Source organism: Chelonoidis abingdonii, chromosome 1 (genome assembly GCF_003597395.2).
Source record: "Chelonoidis abingdonii isolate Lonesome George chromosome 1, CheloAbing_2.0, whole genome shotgun sequence".
NCBI classification, from domain to species: Eukaryota; Metazoa; Chordata; order Testudines; family Testudinidae; genus Chelonoidis; species Chelonoidis abingdonii.
Window position 1 is genome coordinate 318185489 of NC_133769.1, and position 21988 is coordinate 318207476.

At 37.7% G+C, this 21988-nt stretch overlaps 1 protein-coding gene across 1 annotated transcript in view; it reads right to left on the reverse strand.

Annotated features, from left to right (window-relative positions):
• COG6 (component of oligomeric golgi complex 6) overlaps positions 1-21988 on the reverse strand; it is an 82744-nt gene that overhangs the window by 33746 nt on the left and 27010 nt on the right. Inside the window, 5 exon segments of the mRNA XM_075061892.1 lie at positions 4851-4915; positions 14828-14919; positions 15008-15136; positions 21674-21689; positions 21692-21766. Coding sequence (XP_074917993.1) covers positions 4851-4915; positions 14828-14919; positions 15008-15136; positions 21674-21689; positions 21692-21766 — 377 coding nt within the window.

Below are 21988 nucleotides of genomic sequence, written 5' to 3' on the forward strand. Positions count from 1 at the left end.
CCTCCATGGCACATGCAGCCTCCACATAATCATAAGAGGCTGCCCCACAATCACTTTTTAGGCATTTATGAAGAACCATGGTCAGTGACTATTATAGCACTATTCCTCAAGTGCTTATATGTGACAAGTCCATCTACATATTGCTAACCATTCATCATCCTTCCAAATTATTTGTCTGCTGCTCAGTGTAGCATCCCAGGGTCAGATTTATAAAGAAAATTAGTCATGGTGACACTGAGCGTTGCCATGCCTAAATTTTTGGCGCCTAGAAAGGCACTGGGATTCACAAAGCCTGAGTTTGGCACTTAGGCTCCCCATTCATTGAATGGGGAAAGACAGATGCATCAAAATGGGATATACAAAAGCCAGCACCCTAGGGAGCTCCTCACCTAGGCTAGTCAATGGGAGGTGTTAGGATATAGATATTCAGGCCTGTCTGCAAAGGCCTATACTTTAAGAATTTAGGTGTATTCTTATCACTTAGCTAGTTATAGAGGTATAAAAGAGAGAATCAAAATCACTGTCTGTGTAATGGCCTTCTCTTACTGTGACAGGCTAAGGCCTTCAGCTAAGATGTAGTTAGGCAGCCATAAGCTGGGAAGTGTATGGTCACATCCTCACATTCCAAACTAGTCACATTGAAATAAGGTGCTATTGGGCTATTTAGGAATACAATCCTGTCCTGACATTCTTATCACCTCCAGAGAAAGGGAAGAGCCTAGAAGATGTAAAAGGAAACTTAGTTTGATCGCATCCTGTCTGGCAAGAATTCACTTATCAATAGACACAGCTGGAAAACCCTTATGTCTGTATAGATGTAGTTGTAAAATCCTCACTTCTGTATTGTTTTGTATGTTTATTTGCATGGTCTCTGTCTGGTTCTGTAATTGTTTCAGTCTACTGTATAATTAATTTGTTGAGTGTAAACCAATTAAGGTGGTGGGATATAATTGGTTAAATAACCATGTTACAATATGTTAGGATTGGTTAGTCAAATTTTAGTAAAATGATTGGTTAAGAAATAGCTAAGCAAAATGCAGGTTTTACTATATAGTCTGCAGTCAATCGGACGGGGGGCGGGAAATGGGGGAATTGGGATCATGTTTTGCTAAAAGGGAAAATGGGAACAAGGGATGGGAACAGGAACAGGGACACAGGCAAGGCTCTGTGGTGTCAGAGCTGGGAAGGGGGACACTAAGGAAGGAAACTGGAATCATGCTTGCTGGAAGTTCACTCCAATAAACATCGAATTGTTTGCGCCTTTGGACTTCGGGTATTGTTGCTCTCTGTTCATGCGAGAAGGACCTGGGAAGTAAGAGGTTGAAGGAGTAAGCCCCCTCACAGGAGGTGCAAAGCGAAGGGCATATATTAAACTTCACCCCTCTTGGGGATAGATGTCTCAAGTTGGGCTGCAAGTAGGCATTTTCCTCTGCCTGGGATTCTCAGCTGCAAAACCTCTCTTTGGCATTAGGTAACTATGCATTTTAGCAAGAAGCCGAGGGGAGGCCCTCCCTTGTAACTTAATGTCCAGTGGTCAGGGCATTCACTAGGGATGTTGGAATCCCTAGTTTAAATCACTGGACCGGGGGACTGGATTTTGGGTCTTCCACATCCCAGGTGATACTCTTAACTATTGGGCTAAAAATTATAAGGGAGCTCCTCCTCCCCATATAGGCAAGTTTTCCAGGCTGACATCTATCACCATCACACTTTCTGATTTTTTTTCTGTTTTGGTTGTGTGTTTTGGGAGGACAGACAGGATGCTAGGTATTCTATATTTAATTGTCTTTAGTCGAATATCAAAACCTTTTAAAATCAGAAGGAAAATAATATTTTTTGATTTTTAAGCACAGTCTCCTCTACAATGAAATGGGAGAGTTAATCACTAACTCAGATCAAATTTTTCAACCTTAATTCCTATCCAGGTGCCTAAATAAAAGTGGCCTTATTTTTCCAGTCCCACTGAAGCAAAGAGAGTTGCATATTTTCAGCCATTCTGAAAATCAGGCTGCTTTTTATTAGGGTTGTCAAACAATTAAAAAAATAATCTTCAGAATTAATCATGAGATTAAACAAAATAATCACAATTAATCAGTTTTAATTGTACTGTTAAATAACAGAATTTAAATTTATCTTTATGTTTTCCTACATTTTCAAATGTATTGATTTCAATTGCAACACAGAATACGAAGTATAAAGTGCTCACTTTATTTTTATTAAAAATATTTGCATTGTAAAAAGATAAACAAAAGATAGTATTTTTCAATTAACCTCATATAAGTACTGTAGTGCAATCTCTTTATCGTGAAATCACAACTTATAAATGTAGAATTAAAAAAACAAACCTGCCCTCACAAACTTTAGAACCGACAGGTCCATTCAGTCCTACTTCTTGTTCAGACAATTGCTAAGCGATTGCACTAGAAATTGCTAAAGAATTTGAACTACAGTACTTGTATGAGGTGAATTGAAAAATACTATCTTTTGTTTATCTTTTTTACAGTGAAATATTTGTAATAAAAATATGAAGTGAGCACTTTACACTTCGTGTGTTGTAATTGAAATCAATATTTAAAAATTTAGAAAACATCCAAGATATTCATAATAAATTTAAATTGATATTCTATTGTTTAACAGTGCAATTAAATCTGTGATTAATTGCAACTTTTAAAAAATCTAGTTAATTTGTTTTGCATTAATCGCTTGAGTTAACTGCAATTAATTGACAGCCCTATTTTTTATTTTAATTCACTTATTTTAGGCACTTAAGCTTGAAAATTGTAACCTTTAAGATCTCTAAGCACAAGTAAAATATCTTTAAGAAATGAGGACAAAATTCTATTCCATATAACCAAACTATTTCTTCAAATGTTAGGAAATTACAAGGAAAGAGACATCTTTATAAACAAGGCTAAACCATAAAAAAAAAAAAATCACATAAAATCCTTTATATATTAAGACGTAAGAATGGGGAAGAAGAAGAAAAGCAAGTCTATCTTAAAAGAAGTGTTATATTAACATCTAACTTTCAAATGCTTAGAGAAAGGAGGGTGCTGCAGTATGTTGTGAGAAGCAAGTTGTAAAATGTTATGGTGTTTACATGATTAATGGTGCTTTCTCCTTTGTCTTTTCTTACATACACACACACACTCTCTCTCTCTCTCTCTCCCCCTCTTACTTTCTGATCCTCCTTTCAATTTTTCACCTCTCCAGTCAAGAACATGGGGATACTTCAGCCACAACCTGCTTTTTAATATGTAGATTACCAGACATTTTACAGAATTAGTCAACTAATCAGATAGTATTAAATTCCTTAAAATATCCTAATTTTTCTACTTTAAGAAAATGATTTATAGATTATATGGAAGCATGCCTTATTAGTAGATTACTAATTTTAAATTAATTAGCCTGAATTTATTTTTTATTTGTGCTGAGTCTAAATTATAAGTAGTATGGCAATGTCATGTATCTGATTTGTAGGTTTTTCATTATACTTAATGAACAGAGTTCATTTCTATTATATGCAATGAGGTAGAATGATGATTTGAAAAATGATGGAGTCCTCTAATCTCTCATTTGTTGCACAATTACATGTTTATTAGGAATCTCAATTAAATGTGTTCTTAATCCAGCATTTCACCCAGAAGTATTTTGCACTCAAAGCTAATGACGCAGTATTGTAAATCACTTTAACTCCAAGTTCAGAAATTTCCTTTCTTTGCCTTTCTAGAAAGAAAAAGGAGGCTTTTATGACTAGTCCCAAATCTGAACACTGGATCTGAGCACCCTTGAACTTTGGAAGACATCCAATATGGATCAGAATGCCTTAGAACCATACATAAAACGGGAAGATCTTTTTTAAATACAGATGTGCTATAAAAACTTAAATTTAATAAAATCTAGGCCCCTACCAAATTCACGGTCCATTTTGGTCAATTTCATGGTCATAGGATGTAAAAAATCATAAATTTAATGATTTCAGATATTACCATCTGAAATTTCTCGGTGTTGTAATTGTAGGGGTCCTGACCCAAAAAAGGAGTGGGGGAGGAGGGGCACGACAAGGTTATTGTAGTGGGTTGTTGCGATACTGCTACCCTTACTTCTGTGCTGCTGCTGGCAGTGGTGCTGCTGTCAGAGTTGGGTGGTTTGAGAGCCGCAGCAGTTCTGCCCAGTTCTGAAGGCAGAGCCACCAGCAGCAGCAGCAGCAGCAGCGCAGAAGGAAGGATGGTATGGTATGATATTGCCACCCTTACTTCTGCGCTACTGCCTTCAGAGCTGGGCCCTCGGTCAGCAGCCACCACTCTCTGGCCGTCCAGCTCTGAAGGCAGCAGTGCAGAAGTAAGGGTGGCATGGTATGGTATTGCCATCCTTACTTTTGCACTGCTGCTGGTGGGGCACTGCCTTTAGAGCTGGGTGCCCAGTCAGCAGCTACTGTGCTCTGGCCATCCAGCTCTGAAACCCATGCAGAAGTGGCCATGGCAATACCACACCCCGACTAAAATAACCTTGTGACCCCACCCGTAACTCCCTTTTAGGTCAGGATCCTCAATATAAGAAACACTGGTCTCCCTTGTGAAATTTGTATAGTATAGAGTAAACAGACAAAAGGCCAGATTTTATGGGAGGAAGACCAGATTTCATGGTCCGTGGCGCGTTTTTCATGACCGTGAATTTGGTAGGGCCCTAATAAAATCCCTCAATATTCAAGTTATGTATGTACCACTCTTGGTAATACACTGCTATTGTTGTCAGCTGAGATATGACAAAATGGATTTTGCAATAAAAATATAATACAGCTTTAATGAGTGGTAGGCACACACAAAACACACACAAACAAAATATTCCACCTTCAGAGGTCTGCAGACACCTTCTGTGATGTGACCAACTACTTCTTGTACATTTTCTTCCACACCTACAGTTAAAAGAAAACATACAGTAAGCATTATACAAATTTATTTTAGTTTCTTTTCTTCCACACATCTGCTAATTTTATCTTAAGTCATACCTCTTCACTTAAAAGCAATTTACATGCACCCTGGAAAAACTGGTACATAAGATACATATGAACTATGTTTTAACCACACTTACTTCCCTGCCATAGTACACCATAAACACATACCTGTTCATTGGGACCTTAGCTAGTTCAAGTGATTAGTGCAAACACATCCTTCCTCACAAAATAACCAACAAACTATTGTCCTGTCTTCTTGTCATGAAACAGAAAAACAGTATTGTCATAAATTTTTCCAACCAGAAATACCTGCCCTACAGGTCTCAATATAATACTGTCTCAAAATATATTATCAGAGACAGTAAATCTCTAATTGTAATTTAAAACCTATCAACATGAGTTCAACCTCAGATGAGGCCCATGAGGTAAACTGTAACTAAGTGTGGTTAAGCCACGTGATAAAATCAGGTGACACTAGACCACGTTACTTCCGTATTTCACACCAAAACAGATTATCTGTCAGCCACAAAATGAAGACACAAATTGTGAACACAGTAATCCTTGGGAAGCAAGATCAGAGACAAGCCACATCATTTTATATTAACGTTAAAGAGGTTGTTTATGCAGAAGCAACTAAAACAAGGCAACTACACTGAATTAAGAGTTTTAAATGCCATAAATTGGTAAATCAATAGTCATTCAGAAATTTAACATGTGTAAACATTGTCAATAAGGAAAATCAGCTAACATAAGAGAGATGCACCTATTTTGTAACTACTATTATCTAAAAGAGATGTTCCTGATTCTGCGTTATCCCTTTTAATAGAGTTTACCTGTAAGGCTATCATTTTAGTGCACATCAAAAACAATGAATCCTTGCTCACATACACAATAATAGATTAAAAACAGATTAAAAATAAAAAAATCTATATCTTGATGCATATGGGTTACATTTTAAGTTGCAGAAAAGTAAAAAATGCAGGTAGTAATACTTTACACACCGCAACAATGATTTGTTCATACTGCATAGGGCTTTGGAGCGGAGCCTGGAGCTGGAGCGTGGAGCAGTAGCGCTGCAGGTTTTTGCCCGGAGCTGGAGTGGAGCCTGAGCACAGAAAAATCTTGACTGCTCCACCTTTTTTTCCATTTTCAATCCAAAATAAATGGATTGCATCCGACGAAGTGGGTATTCACCCACGAAAGCTCATGCTTCAAAACGTCTGTTAGTCTATAAGCTGCCACAGAATTCTTTGCTGCTTTTACAGATCCAGACTAACATGGTTACACCTCTGATACAATCCAAAATAAATGATATTTAGCAAGAAAGTCCTAAAGGTGTCAAAAAGTTTCAGATTGTATAACAACTGATATTAACATCTACTTTACCACTTTACATAATATGTCACAGTTATTCTCACTTTGGCCGAAATCAAGATTTAATGTACAGATACAAAATTACAAAGTTTTTTTGAGATAAGTTTTTATTAAAGAACCAGATAATTATCAGACATCCGGCAACACTGCAGACTGCTCCCACCCTTGTGCCAAGCTTAGGCGAGTGCGTACTCGTGTAGATTAGTATATGTTGATACTTCTTTTGTAAGGGTTGATCAACGAGACGCGATAAGTGCTGTGATTACGGAAAAGTGTGAAGCAAGACGCAACATTTAAGATACCACAAACAGGTATATTGCAAAAAAAATAATATTTTTGTTTATTGCTATATTAAAGATACGCAAGAGATATTAATCACTTAAGCTCATTTCTCTCAGGCTCCCGTTACCGGTACATTTGTTCACTTGTACATGCTCCCGTATCACTCTGGCGGACTTATTTTATGTCATCTGTTCAACAGTCTTTTGGTAGTGTTGTTTGTAATTTTAAATTTACTGAAAAAAAGTTGTGTGCAGCAGGCATATGAATATACAGTAAACATTATGGCATAAATTAGGAGTGATTTCTGTGACATATCCAGAGTGACTCGAAAATGTCCAGCACAACTTTGGGGGTGAATCCTTAGGTCATTTTTAAGAAAAAAAAAACATTTCTGTGAACATGTGTCCTACAATTCTTCCTCAGGGAGCTACAGTCACTTGAAGGAAGTGATGAAAAGTTAATTTCTGATTAATATCTCAAAAATGCTTTAATACAAAGTAATGAAATTATGTCTGTGTCTTCGTGTTAGTATGTGCTACCATATTACATTATCCAGTTGGCAGTTGGTCATTTTTATTTCATATTTCAAGACAGGCTTGTCGATTACTGCCCTTGGCTACAAGTGGTAATATTATGTTCCATAATAAGTTAATAATTTTTGGTTATTTATTATCACATTTAAAATTTATGGTTCCAAAGTTGAAAAATAAGTAATAAGTAAAATTGTTTGTATCATTCTAACCATCTAAGCAGATTAAAATTTTCAAAGTTTTCTCGGAAATGGTTAATTATACAAAATAAATTAAGAGTACCATTTTAATGTATGTTTTAGAATTAAATCATATTCAAGGGTCGTATCTGTTAAATAGTCAAAGATTTTAAAAAATATTAAATAAAATTGGCCTAGTCCCCCCAGTTCATGACGACTGTAGTTTAAATGATTTTATTTGAATGATGTTGTACGATAGAATGTTGGAAGTAAACTTTAACAGAAAAGCGGATTCAAACTGCAAGCACAGTCCTTTTAGTCAAGAGAGCAAATTTTCAGAAATATATTTTTCCTTCATCAGGCTAGAAACATTATACAAGATCGAGCAAATAACAGGTTCTCTCTTGTATAATCTATTCAGGCTGATGAAGCAAAAACATATTTCCGAAAATTTGCTCTCTTTACTAAAAGGACTGTGCTTGCAATTTGAATCCGTTTTCCCATTGAAGTTTATTTTCAACCTTGTAACATGTAGCCTCGTTATTTCCCAACAATTAATGTTGTAGAACAGTGATAGCACGTACTAACACTATGGCACATACCAAATTTCATTGATATATCTATATTAAAGTGTTTCTGAGATATTAATTAAAAACTTGGAAAATATTTCAAATATTTTTACTGCAAAATTTCATAAGAAAAACTAACTTGCAGTTTATAAATAAAAATGTATATTAATTATGTGTATTAAAAATACTTCTTACTTCATTAAAACGGCAAGGAACATGTTAAAAGATTAAAATATACTTTAATAATAATTTTGTGTAAAAAGAAAATGTGATCATTTTTGCCCAGAAAATCCAAAATAAATTCAAAGTACCTTAAGTGGCTAGGATATCACAAGCAGGTACATTATTAAAAAAAATGTAATGCTTTTGTTCATTGCTTTTCGAAGATCATAAGAAACATTTAGATGTGGTAGCTGCACAAGAAGATCTGGCTATGGTTTCAACAAAAAAAAAAAAAAAAAAAAAATCAAATCTGCCCTCCATGATTGATAGCCAATTTACGGAAAAGGATCTCAACGACGTCTTTACTTTTGAATTTGAAAAGCCCAAATTTGGGCTCTGGGGAAAAGGAAAGAAGAAATCGGCACCATGCAAGGTGGAAAAGGAAGTGAATGGCGAGCTCAGTCCATGTAGCTTCAAGAAAAGTGAAACAAGTGCCATGAAAAGTTTCAACTTTTGGCGGCATGTAACACATAACCATTCTGAAAACTACGTGGCTCTGGTTACACAAAAGGACCAGGAAGATGAGGCAAAACAGAAAGCTGACATGGCTAAAAGGACTTTCATCTGACTCTTTGAAAACTCCTAGAGAAAAGATTTTTTTTGCAGAGCTTCATCTGAAAAGAAATCCAAAATTGAGCAAACAAAGCTTGACTCATATTTGAAGTCCTCAAAGGTTACAGTCACCATGGATGCCAATACTTTCTGTGAAGGGCTGATGGAAATGGTTTGCTTGAGTTCAACACCACTCACGACCTTCAGGCTAAAGAACAAAGAATTCCAAAAAACTGCAGGTGAAACGGGTCGGCAGCTTGGTGTTTCGATGGGGCATGATGCAGTTAATCATTTAGTTGTCAGCACATCTGAGTTTGGTCACAAAGAGCTCAAGTAAGCTTTGGATCAAAAATTGTGCTACCTGAAAATGGATGCGGCAACCCATGGAAACAGAAATTTCCTTGCAATCAATGCTCAGTACTACAAAGAAGGAAAAGATAAAGCCTTGTGAAAACCTTGGACATACTCGACACTGAAGGGCGTCACAATTCTTCATACGTGAAAAGTCAAGTAAAAGCTATTTTAGAAAAAACTTGGGATCAGTGAAATGCAAGTGCTGAGCATTTGCGTTGACAATCCAGCAAACATGATGTGTGCCATCAAAAATTTCAGCGAGGACAATGAAACCATTTCTACCTCCGAGAACAGGGATGTGGACAGAACTGAAGCTATTCTGCCTGAGGAAGGAACTAAAGGAATGGATGAAATTGAATTCAACATGGACGCTGCTGTGCAGTGGGTTAATGACCCTAGCCTCATACTTCCAACATGGCTTCATGAGGATGACTCAACAAGTCCAACTGATGAAGTGTGGTATTCACACTCTTTAGTTGGCAATCTGGGATGGACTGAACAAAGAACATGCAAAGAAATTTCTGGCAAAAATTTGACAAGTCATTGTCAATCTATGAACCCCAAGTATTCGAAGTGTTCTGCTTGAGCTACATAGGGTAACTCAATCATTGGATACTGTGACTCGCTGGGGTTCAACATCTGCGATGATTGATCGGCTTCTTGTTTTTCAGTTTTACTGGGAACAAGTGGCTGCTGCTGGAACAAGAGAACTCAAGTTAACAAAAGCTGAATGGGACAACGTGAAGATCTGCGAGACCTGGCAAAGCCAAATCAAACAACCGTGAATCTTCAAGCTGTCAATGTAACCCCGGGAGTTTTAATGAAGGAATGGCGAAAACTGTCAAAATTCTTGAAAGAAAATGGTGGACAAATTGCAGAAGGAATTCTATCCTTTATGCAGAAACGTGAAGAGAAGCTTTTTGACAATATTCATTTCCTTGCTGGAGTTATTTTGACCCACGGTATCGGATTCTTCTTACCTCAAGGAAAATACCAAAGGCAAAAGGAAGGGCTCCTTGATATTGCTCGACAACTCAAAAACAAAACCTATTGCTACATTTGAACTCTGTGAAAGAGGTTGAAGAAAATGAACACAACTAAAAGGAGTCAACAACAACTGAATCTGTGGTTTCGGAAAGTTCACATCCTTCAGAAATAGCAGGCTGTTCTCAAACTTCAGTCTCCATTCTGAACTCATTCGAGTGTCCATCCCTGAGACGTCCGCAACCATCACAGGGAAATGGAGATAATTCAAGCATCAGTTCTTCAGAAGATGATGACTTCAAAAAGCAACTGGATTAACAAGAAAGACACCAGCAAGTTTCTGCAATTCATAATTGTAATGAAGTATTATTTGAGAGAAACTTTCTGGAAGATTGTGAGGTGATGGAGTCTATTGGTAGGCTAAAAGTTAAGTTTTTGAGGCCATTCACAGCTACCCACGCTGCATTCAAGCTGCCTGTATAATTGCTTTGAGCATGCCAATAACTCAAGCTAGTGGAGAGCGACTGTTTTTGGCTTTAAAGTTAATTTTAAATGATTTGCGGCAGGCTATGAAAGATGACTTGATTCCTGCAATAATTTTTTACAGAATGAGTTATGAATGATTCTAGTTTGTATCTTTGTTGATGACATTTAAATTATTTTTATTCAGACTTTTAAAACAATGTTTTTTTAAAATTACAGTATGTGCTTTTTTATTTAGTAAAAAATTAATTTGAGTTGGATCACGGAGCGGAGTCGGAGCGGAGCTGGAGCAGTCATTATTGATGCCAGAACGGAGCTGGAGCAGAGAAATTAAAAAATTTGATTGCTCCAAATCCCTGATATTGCATGCACATACACACATTAATGTAGATTGTTTTTGCATTTAATTTGGTAATTTTCATTTAATAAAAATAAACCTGCCAGCTCCATTAATTGCACAATAGTTTGAATTTTCCCCCCCTAAAGTCACAGAGCTTTGGAAGGCACCTGTATAGTGGCAGAAAGCAGATGTGAGTAACAGGCAGGAACATATCAAGTATCTTTCTCCCGCTCAGTTTTGGATGCTTTGCAGTGGAGTCCCTTTAACTTCACAGGATGGGGAGTCTCTGTTGCTTCCTTTTAGCAGAATTCTTGAGATTCTCCCTTCCCGTGGAGCTCAGGAACTCTGTAGGAGAGGAAAGTCTTTGCTATTTCTCTCTGCTGGAGCAACTAAACTCCATGGAAGGAGAGATAATCTGCCTCTTTTCTGGCTCTACAATGTGAGGGGTAAAATTTCTTTGCACTTGCTATTAGCCCTTTCAAATTTAAAACAGCACAGTTGTTCGACTAAATTAAAAGTTAGAGCTTGAAATGCAAAGCTTTTATATGGTTTTAAACTATTTTTAACCATGTGATTATGTGCTATTTGACTATTTTTCTTCAAAAACAAAAGGGCAGTTTTCTTAAAACGTGAGCTTGAACTTTTCACATTTTTCTTCAAATGTGTCACTTCAGCCTTGAACAGTTTTTCCTCCAACACCACCAAATCTCCATCCTCCTCACTCCCCTTCCCCTGCATTCTGTAGGGAGGGCTGGACCTATGGCCTTGTGTTTGCAGACTAAAGGAAGCTTTCAGGTGATTCCATCAGCAATGAAGAAAAGGAAAATGTATGATTCATAGATCCTACATGGGGCTTACTAAGAAATGTGAATTTCAGGAGGCAGACATTGAAGTTAACAAATATTTAACTAAAAAAATTATTTATGATAGAATTTGGTTGTGGCATCTTACTGAGCTACCTCATCGTACAACACCAGTCACCTGAAGGCTACATCAGTTGAGGATTATATAATGATCTTGTATTACCTTAGTTGACATACTCAATGGTGACCAAGTAGCAGCTTTCCATATTTATTTATACAAGGAATATAATCTTTTCACTCAGGATGTAGCTACTGCTCGTGGCCTGATCCAGTTCCCACCTAGGCCTTCCAGTTGATTTCAATAGGAGTTGGAATAGGACCTTAGCGAGTAGTCTCACCTAACAGGCTTATGGATGATTTGGAGTCCTTTCCTCATATCCTGTGTGACAAAGTTCCTCCTCTACCTTGGTGGGTCCTGCGCTTATTGGCGGATTTGTTCACCACAGTGATCTTCCCCTCTTGTGAAACCCATCGGTCTGGGTCAGCTCTCCTGTGTCTGATCAGGAGTTTGGATGAGGTGTTGGGGGGAACCACAGACGCCTCTACTTTTCCGGTTCCAGCGCCAGGGCCCTGTGGGAGATCGCAGCTGTCTATAGTGCCGTGCCTGCAACAACTGCATTGACAGCTACATCCTCCCTGGGCTACTTCCCCATGGGCCCCTCAAACACCTTCTTTATCCTCAACCTACAGGACCTCTCTACCCTGAGATGTCGATCACTTCTTGTCCTCCTCAATCTTCCAGCAGTACATCTCTCTCACTCTCAGCTCCTCACCCTTCTTGCTCCCAGCTCCTCACACACGCTCCTCTCTCTGGCTCCTCTCTGCCTGACTGGGAGTGAGCTCCTTTTAAACCCAGGATGCCATGATTAGCCTGCTTGATTGCTGCAGGTGTTCTAGATTAATAGTAAGCTATCTCATACGCCTTCTAGAAAGATGTTAAGTGGCTCCAGGTGTCTTGATTAACCTGGAGCAACTGCCATTTGGTTACCAGGGTCCTAGGTATTTGTTTAGCCTGGGGCTAACATACTTGTTTCTCAGTACTTTACTGTAGCCATCTGGCCTTGCCCCATCACACCTGCTTGAAAATTCTCCTGCAGTTTATCAGTCTAACATCTCTGTGCATGATGTTCTCTCCAGAATGCTTGGAATTTGGAGAGAATGACAAATGACCTATTTTTGTGATAAATGAAATTTTACTTTGAGCTTGAATGCTGGGTTTGCCTTAAGACTACATTGTTGGAGTGCAACTTTCCCCAGCAGACTCCCAATTTTGGATAGCCTGTCATGGGTTCTCAGTTAGCTACCTGATTCTCCCAGAAAACTAAACAGGAATTGTGGTCAGACATTCTTTCCATACACACTCCTTGCCTCTTACAGTTGATATGAGTACTTCCACCTTTTCATGTTCTCTGTACGTATAAATATCTTCTTACTGTATGTTCCCTTCTATGCATCCGATGATGTAGCTCACGAAAGCTAATACTCAGATAAATTTGTTAGTCTCTATGATGCCACAAGTACTCCTGTTCTTTTTGCTGATACAGACAAACACAGTTGCTACTCAAACTTCTAGACTTCATATCGTCGCATACGTTGGTCCAGTCTATGGCTAAGGGTGGTTATGGCTATAGATACTAGCAGTGCGTGTGGTAAAGCAGCTAACCCCCAATTCCTATTATATAATCTCAGAAGGGAGGATTTAAGTAGAGAGCCTTACACTCCCAGTATATAGTGATTTCAGAGTGCGAAGTGAGGCTGTGGGGAGAGGAGTGACTGTAAGGCACAGCCTGCAGCAAAAGCAGAGCATGGAGATGGACTCTGAGATTCCAGCTTTCAGAGAGCTCTTCCTAAGAGAGTGTCTCCTGCCAAAAGAAGTGGAAGCATAGGGCTCCCATGGCACATGTAAAATTAATGGAATTGACATGTCTTTTCCTCTTCCACACCCCACAGCAGTGTCTGGACTTCTTGCTCCCGCTTCTTTAGTGTCTGGAGTTTGTAATGGGACACCCCATCAGATTGTCAGTAAATAAATATATTAAACACGGTACAAAAACTTTAACTTTTAGAGTGTGCCTATAACTGGAGCAGAACAACTGATAATGTGGTGAGAGTTGGGGATAGTTGAAAATGTTTAAACATTTTCAAAGGACAAAATATACATAACCACAAAATAGGACAAAATTTCCACACTTCTCAATCTTTGGCCTTATTGTGGTTTGATGGAAACTGGGAGCTCTTCCAACACCCTTCTTGCTGATGTGACATCTATTAGGAATGCCACTTTCTATTTCCAAAAGTATAGGAAAACAAGGGTGCGTTAAACAAATCAGATTAAATTTAAATCCCAGGGCAGGGCCCTGTGAATCAGTTAAGGTTCAAATAGCTGTTCATATCTCAGTATGACAAGAACTTGGCTTTCACTGGTAACTCTCAATACCTGTTATAGGTGAGGCATGTACGCTCAACTGTAACAAGCCCCTGGTTGTAGCTACGGAGGTAGATAACACTGGCATCTTCTACAGGGACTACCACTGTACTGCTGACAACAGGTCCAAATCTGCCTCAAAAGCTGCAAGCAGGCTGAAGACTCAATGCAGGCTCTATGGATTAGCTAATGCAGAAGAATTTGAAAATGATGGAGTTGCATAGGTGTAACCAGGGGTCCTATTTGGCATTTGGACCATTTTAATTGAAAGGAAGCAGACTTGCCTCATAGGCTGAGTAGAAGCATGCAGTGCAGGCTGTTAGAAAAATATTTGTTTACTAGAAAAAGTAAATCTGATACCAAAATCCCCAAGATACAAGCAGGGTACACTACAGTGGCATTTTCACAAAGTTCCTTTTCAGAAATGCACTTGAGTTCTGAAGTCTAACATGAAAAGTTCCCTTCTAAATCTAAATATATTGAAAGGGCAGGAAAATGCACACATTAGTGAACTTTTAAATAGTCTCTTTGATTAATGGTTTTCTTCCTAGCAAATTGAACCAATACATTTTCTGAAGTCATTTACAATACCATTTACCCTCAGTGGAGCAACTGAAGTCCACTCCAGGAGTTTTGTTGTAGTTTTCTGGCATATTGCTCACAACTAACTTCAGTTTCTACAGATTTGCAAAATATGCATTAAAATCTAATAATACCTTGAGTAGTTACAAGCTTTAACATAGCTTCCAGATGTTCTTTTTCAGAAGCAGTAGCTTGATGCAGCCATGCCAACATGTCTCCTACATATCTAAATAAAAACAAGAATTGCTAGATAAAGGATTTATTGTATAAATGACAAAAAGATTATGTAATGCACAGTTTCACTACTATCCTACCTCAAAGGATCATGGGAGTGCATTTCTATAGGTCGGGGAGTACTGCCTGGACCTCCTCTGGTAAGAGCATCAATAAAACCACGGACTACTGCACTTCTTCTAGCTGTTCCAAACTCATCCAGGGTGTACCTGTAATTGAAACATGAAGATAGTCAGAAATTTTTTTTTTATCCCTGACAATTTACATTAGCCTAATTTAAAAGCACTGTACTAGTGCCCATTCATTTGGGTATATATAAGGTTGTGTCAATGTTTCCAATATACAAAGTCCAAATTTTGAGGTTTGTGATTTAGCTGTAAAAATCTGGTTCACTATGACCCTCTCTCTGCATTTTTTTTTTTTTTTTTTAAGAAAACTAAAACCTTCTTTAAGGCTTGGACCTCTGGCCAGATCACAATAAGTTATTAAAGTCTCACAGGACTGGCTGACGGTATCATTCCCAACAGTCCTCCAACTCACTTTCCCAGTAGCCAGTATGGGAACCCCAGCCCACCCAATATTCTGGGTTCCAGCCCAGGGACCCTTGAACCAACAGCCATGGTCTGCACCATCCAAAACCTTACTGCCCTTTTCCTGGGCCTTACCCTATTCCACCTCTATCAGGTTTCCCTGTCCATCCTCCTCTGTGTAAACCTTTCCCTCAGGGCCAGCACCCCAAGGCTTCAATTCTCCCCATGTTTCCTCCTTTCTCTCTCTAAACCCAGAGAGTTACTACAAGTCTTCATGCTGCAGCCCTTTTTCTGCTACATATTTCCTGGCTTTATACTAGCCTGCCTGCTCCTGCTCAGCTGGGCTTCATTCTCAATCAGTGCTTGCTTATCAAGCTTGACTCATCCTCAGATGTGGCCTATGGGGTTATTTACCCCTTCTGGGCCATATTAACTCTTTCCAGGTTAGTGTGGGGGAACACTCCATTACACACACCCCTTTAAATACTTTATTAATAGAGTCCCAAATGAAGCATTCCATTATTTTGCCCAGGATCGATGTCAGGCTGACTGGCATATAATTACCATATTATCCCATTTACTCTTTTAAAATATTGGCACAAATATTTTCCTTCCAGTCTCTGGGGACCTCCCCAGTGTTCCAACACTTATTGAAAACCAACATTCATGATCCAGAGGGCTCCTTAACCAGCTCTTTAAAATTTGTGGATGCTAACTATCCAGACCTGATGATTTTAAAACATTTTACTGTAGTAGCTGCTGTTTAACACCCTCCTTAGTTACTTAGTATCAGAATATGGTATGACTACTTTATCTGGCTTTTTCCCAAATACAGAACACTTCTGCCTTTGCGGCATTATTATTGAGAATTCTACCATTTTCAACTAGTAACAGACCAATATCACTGTTAATTCTTTTTGTATAAATAAATTCCTCCTTATGGGTCCTTAACTCTACTGGATACAGAATTTTTCCTTGTATTCATTTGTTTGTCATAATAATTTTTTACAATTCCTAGCTTCTGGTTTATATTGATTACTACACATTTCCTCTTTATTCATTTTATTAATTTTATTTTGTATATCTACTTTTACTTCCCCTCTAAGCTTGAGAACACTGAAAGCAAATGCAATCTTCTCTCTCTGCAAAGAGGAAAAAGTAATCATATATTATCAGAATGTTCTAAATAGGAGCGTTACTGCCCCCAGCTTCCAAAGGCTGAGGAAAGCTCTACCGCATTTTCAATAAATTTTGTGAATGTTTTAAAGGATCACTGGACAGAATCACATTCTGTATGACATAAGGTAAAGAAGGATTTGTAGTAGTCATGTACCAATAAGTACTTTTTAAAAAAATATACACTGAGATTGCAAGGGTATTTGCTTTTTAAATAATTTTCTTTATGCACACAGTTCATTCACAATGTATTGTTCTTCCGCATCAGCGGTGAGGTTACTGTGCTGAAGGGATCAATAAGAAAAGTTTTATTTATCTTGATTATAAATTGCTAGTTACTTTTTTGCAACAATACGCACATTAATAGGTACTTAAATTTCTGCATAATCCATTATATCTTACCCCAAAATTAAGTTTGCTTGCCATCTACCGGTAGAAAAAATTTAACAAAACAAATACTACTGCTTGATGAATCAGGTGAAAGGTATATTTTTAAATGAATTTTGGTATTTAGGAAGAGTATCTGATTAAAGCACTAGAGAGCTAATGTCAACTCATTACCCATAACGAAGGGACAGCAGTGCCAGTGCCCCTCACTTCCTCTCCCTCCCAAAACAGCACAAGACCATAGGTGTTTTGCACAAACCAAATTGATTCTTTTTTCCAAACAAGCAATGATATTATAGAGTATAAGAGATTTGGCAAATGACTAGATCTTGTAATTTTGTTCTCATCAGTTTTGAGAACTGTAACATAACACTGATAATTATGTTTGCAAGAGGAAATAGAAAATTATACTTTTCTTTTTACCCACAATAGAATACAATATAATTATGACATAATTCTGCATTGTATAAAAAATTCAGTAAAAACTAATTATTATCTGCACTTGAAATGGTGTATTTACTACAGCTTTATAATAAAGTATTCATTATGGAGAAGGAAAATAGTATTTGGATTCTTTTAGCTTCTATTCCAACAATAGACCAAATTCCCAGTGGAGCTATAATTGCAGATGGGCGAGGGAAGAGAGTGGAGAAAACCTTGAGAAATCAGCAGGGAAACGTTCCTTCTTGCTGTGGCTGCTCATGCGTCATCTACAAAAGCCCCAGTTTTCAAATTTGTCTTTATTCTAGTTGGGAAGAGGAAGTGAAGACCCAGATGATGCATTTATTTCAGTTGCTCTGGACTGACTGCAGTTCCAGGAAGTATGTCAGTAGTGCTGTTAAGTTTTGTTTACTAAGTTTTACAAGACAAAACCCAAAATATTAAAAGAAAAACTGCAGATTCTTCTACTGTTGTCCGTTCCCTATTTTCCTAACTTTTGTTTGTCTGAGGAAGACTCTGAATTAAATGTACGAGCAAATTTTTTGGGAAGACAGCTAGCTTTCAGTTTGAACAACAGCACTGCTTAAATCTCTGAAAAATCTCATCAAGGAGGACAATACCAGGTTTGAACACTTTTGAAGTGTGGTTCCACTACTGGATTGTGTGCAAGAATAGCTGGGATTTTTTGGTTTTGTTTTTAAATAGAAAAAAAAAAGAGTAAAAAGTATAATCTTCAATTCAAATCACTAACATAGAAGCACTTTATGTACATTTCCTCCTTTTTTGGCATCACTCTGGCCTCACAATTAATCAAATACACAATACAAAGTCTAAAATTTTTAAGTGTCTCTCAAATTTTAAAATTATATGAACACTAATGAGAAATTAAGTCTCTAAAATACTGAGCATGTTTCCAAAATACATTGATTTTACAAACTAATTTAAACACAGTTTTTCATTGCAACCTTTGTGTCATAAAATATGATTATGACTAACATTATTGCTATTCTTAAAACTTTTAAATAAAATGATGATCATTTCCTAACCAATCAAAGCACAGTTAGCTCAAATTAGCATGCACGAGGTAACTGCACCTGAGCTAGCTTAGCTCCAGTGACCATACTTCAAAACCACACTCAAGTTACAGAGTGATTTGATTAACAGCACAAATGATTAGCTGCAGAGGAGTTGTGGTATCTCAAGCTGTTGCATCTCCACCGCATTGCCAGCCTAAGTTTCAACTTCCTTCCCAAACTAATTAGTTCATGCTTAATGCACAACTTAATTTGTGGGAAAATTTCAGTTATAACTCAACCTGACTTTGCTATGAAGATTTGCACTCACTCAGAAAAAAAAAAACTGAACATACTTTAAATGTTATTCCTAATTAGTTAGAAACTTTACGGCCAGTAAATTATATCACAAACTACCATGTCTGTTCTTTTTGTGGAAGCCTACCATTAGCTCTAGCAATAATTTACGGGATGTCTTCACTAACAACGTTAAAGCCCTGCCGCTGTGTAGTCGCGGCACCAGCGCTGGGACAGAGCTCTTCCAGTGCTATAAAAAAAAACTCACCTCTACAAGGGGAATAGCTCCCAGTGCTGGTGCACTGTCTACACTGGCACTTTACAGCGCTGAAACTTGCAGCACTCCACAGGGTGTTTTTTCACACCCCTGAGCGAGAAAGTTGCAGCACTGTAAAGTGTCAGTATAGACAAGACCCTAGAGACCTTTAATTGAAGCAGGCATTAGCATTTAATCTCTGAGATTTTATAAAGCACCAACAGGGTGTTTCATTAGTGTTTACCTTTTCATTTATGGGAAATAATTTCTTTTGCACTCCTAGTTTTGCAATAAGAATAGAAATCTGACTTGACCACAAAGAACCTACAAAAGATATCTGAAATCTCCTTCCCACAGACAGTAGTAGTAACACTACCAAAAATCAGAAACTTTCTATAAAGGTTAACACATCATTGCACTTCCCAATGTTTTGAAGTAGGATAATTTAAACACAACATAGTATTTATTGCAGAAGTATTGTATAGTATGACCCTAATAAAATATAGTGAGCAATATTGTGGCTTACCCTAAACTTGTCTGAAAAGGGCACTGGGGAGAGATTTAAGGAATCTCTGTTTCGTCCCCAGAAGGAGATGAAAATTAATTTTAAATAGAAATAAAAATTTCGTTTCAAATTACTAAAAATCAACTCTGCATTCAAGTCATAACACACGAGTTTTATGTTCAGCATGATTATTTTCTTTCAATTCTGCCACACATAATATCGCTCATAAGGCCCTAATTCAGCAAAGCACATAAGCCCCTACCTAACTTTAAGCACTTAAGCAGTCATATTGAAGTCAAAGTGAGTAATCATGTGCTAAAAATTTGACACACTTAAGTATTTTGCTCTATCCAGGCTAAATGCAGCACAATGCACAACAGACTAACATGAGCAGCCAAAGCAAAAACAAAGACAGTTCTGACAGTGCCACCTTGTGGTTTATTTGCCTTTGTTATCAGCAAACTGGATTTAGGTTTAAACGTCGCTAGAAAATTCTGATCAAGAATTAAGCATTCACTATAGAAGATAACTAGTTACTCTTTAGCTTGCACAGTCCATTTACTGTAGTGCAGGAAAGTAACAAAGTTTTCTTGATGTCAATAGAACAGTTACACATACAATATTCTTTCCTTATAAAACACAGAAATTCATATTCTAAAAGTTAAAGTTATGTTATTAAAGTAGAAAGATAAAGCATTCAAAAGACAGGAAAAAAACAGAATTAACTTTATTCATATTGGCAGGAAAGGCTAAACATAGACCAGTAGAGGAGGGGATGTGGGCAAGATAGAAACCTGGAGAATACACAATTCCCCTGACCCCCCATTAGTACTAGTGAAGAGATGTACTTGTGCATTTTGGATCAAGTCTTTCAAATCCTGACTGAGGTCTCCAACAATGCAGGAAATGAGGCTGTCAGATGATCTCCATTTTAAAGCATATACAGTAGTCTGTACTTCAACATTAACTTTTTAAGCAATGCACTGAACTGGAAGACCTAATATCTTCAAGTGCCTTCTTTATATGAAAAGAAAGCATGTAGGGCATATATATAAATACATTGCTTTTAATAGACTACTATAATTTACATAATAGGAAATACTCTCACTATTTGTAGAAATTAGATAAAAATTAAGTAGGCTTTGGCAAACTTTTAACTTTCCCCAAGTAAATGAACTAATTAGATGCCTTGAATTCTGACAAAGGAAAACTTGACTAGCCCCACTAAAACAAAACAAAAAAAACAAACACACATTCACATTTAAATTGGACGAAAGCATAGCTAGTGTAACATTTTACTTGAAATAAAACCCAAATATGTTTGCAGAAGACCAGCAGTGAGACTTCTTGTACAGTGATTGCACAAAGAATATACCAAAAGTTTAGAGTATCAGAGGGGTAGCCGTGTTAGTCTGGATCTGTAAAAGTAGCAAAGAATCCTGTGGCACTTTATAGACTAACAGACGTTTTGGAGCATGAGCTTTCGTGGGTGAATACCCACTTCGTCAGATGCATGTCATGTCATGCATCTGACGAAGTGGGTATTCACCCATGAAAGCTCATGCTCCAAAACGTCTGTTAGTCTATAAAGTGCCACAGGATTCTTTGCTGCTTGTACAAAAAGTTTAGAGACACTAAACATGCCTATCTTAAATATTTTATAAATTATAGATATCCTGATGGAAGGATGTCAGTGAGGTCAGCCAGCAACCCCCTGCTCAAAGCAGGACCAATCCCAGAACAGATTTTGCCCAAATCCTAAATGCGCCCCCTCAAGAATTTGAACTACAACCTTGGTTAGCAGGCCAATTGCTCAAAAAGACATTGAGCTATCTCCCCCTCAAAATATGTTGGAGATTAGCTATCTCATAGAACTGGAGGACCCTGAGCGGCATGCGGTCAGCCCTGCCTTCACTAGCATGAGCAAGTACTGATTTTACCCGAAAAAGATCCTTCAGTGGCCCCTGAAGGATGAACTCTAACTGGTTTTAGCAGGCAATGCTCAAACCAATGAGCTCTCCAGACTCTCATCATGTGCATATATCAATGTTTATCAATTACAGACTCGAATGGCATTATTTGCTAAAGGGAAAAAAAAGATACCCTTTTCATGTGTTAGAAATATCATGAACTTTCTTTACTTATACAGAACAGGCTATCTTGCAGGGCTTCCATGCCGGGTGAGACTGGAGAAAGTCACATGATTCTACTGCGTGTCAAAGTCCTGCACTCACCTATAAAATAAATACAAATCAGGTAAACCTATGCTATTAACATGAAATGGTATGGTAATCCTTATGTCCAGAAAGATATTAGGCTAGCAGGATAGACGTCTCTTCATTTCTACAGTATCACTTTCAGATACTGTAACAGGTTTGCCACATGTGTGTATCAACTATAATTTCTCCACGAGCAGTTGTTTTGTATATGAGTGATGTGGGTCTCACTTCTTAAAC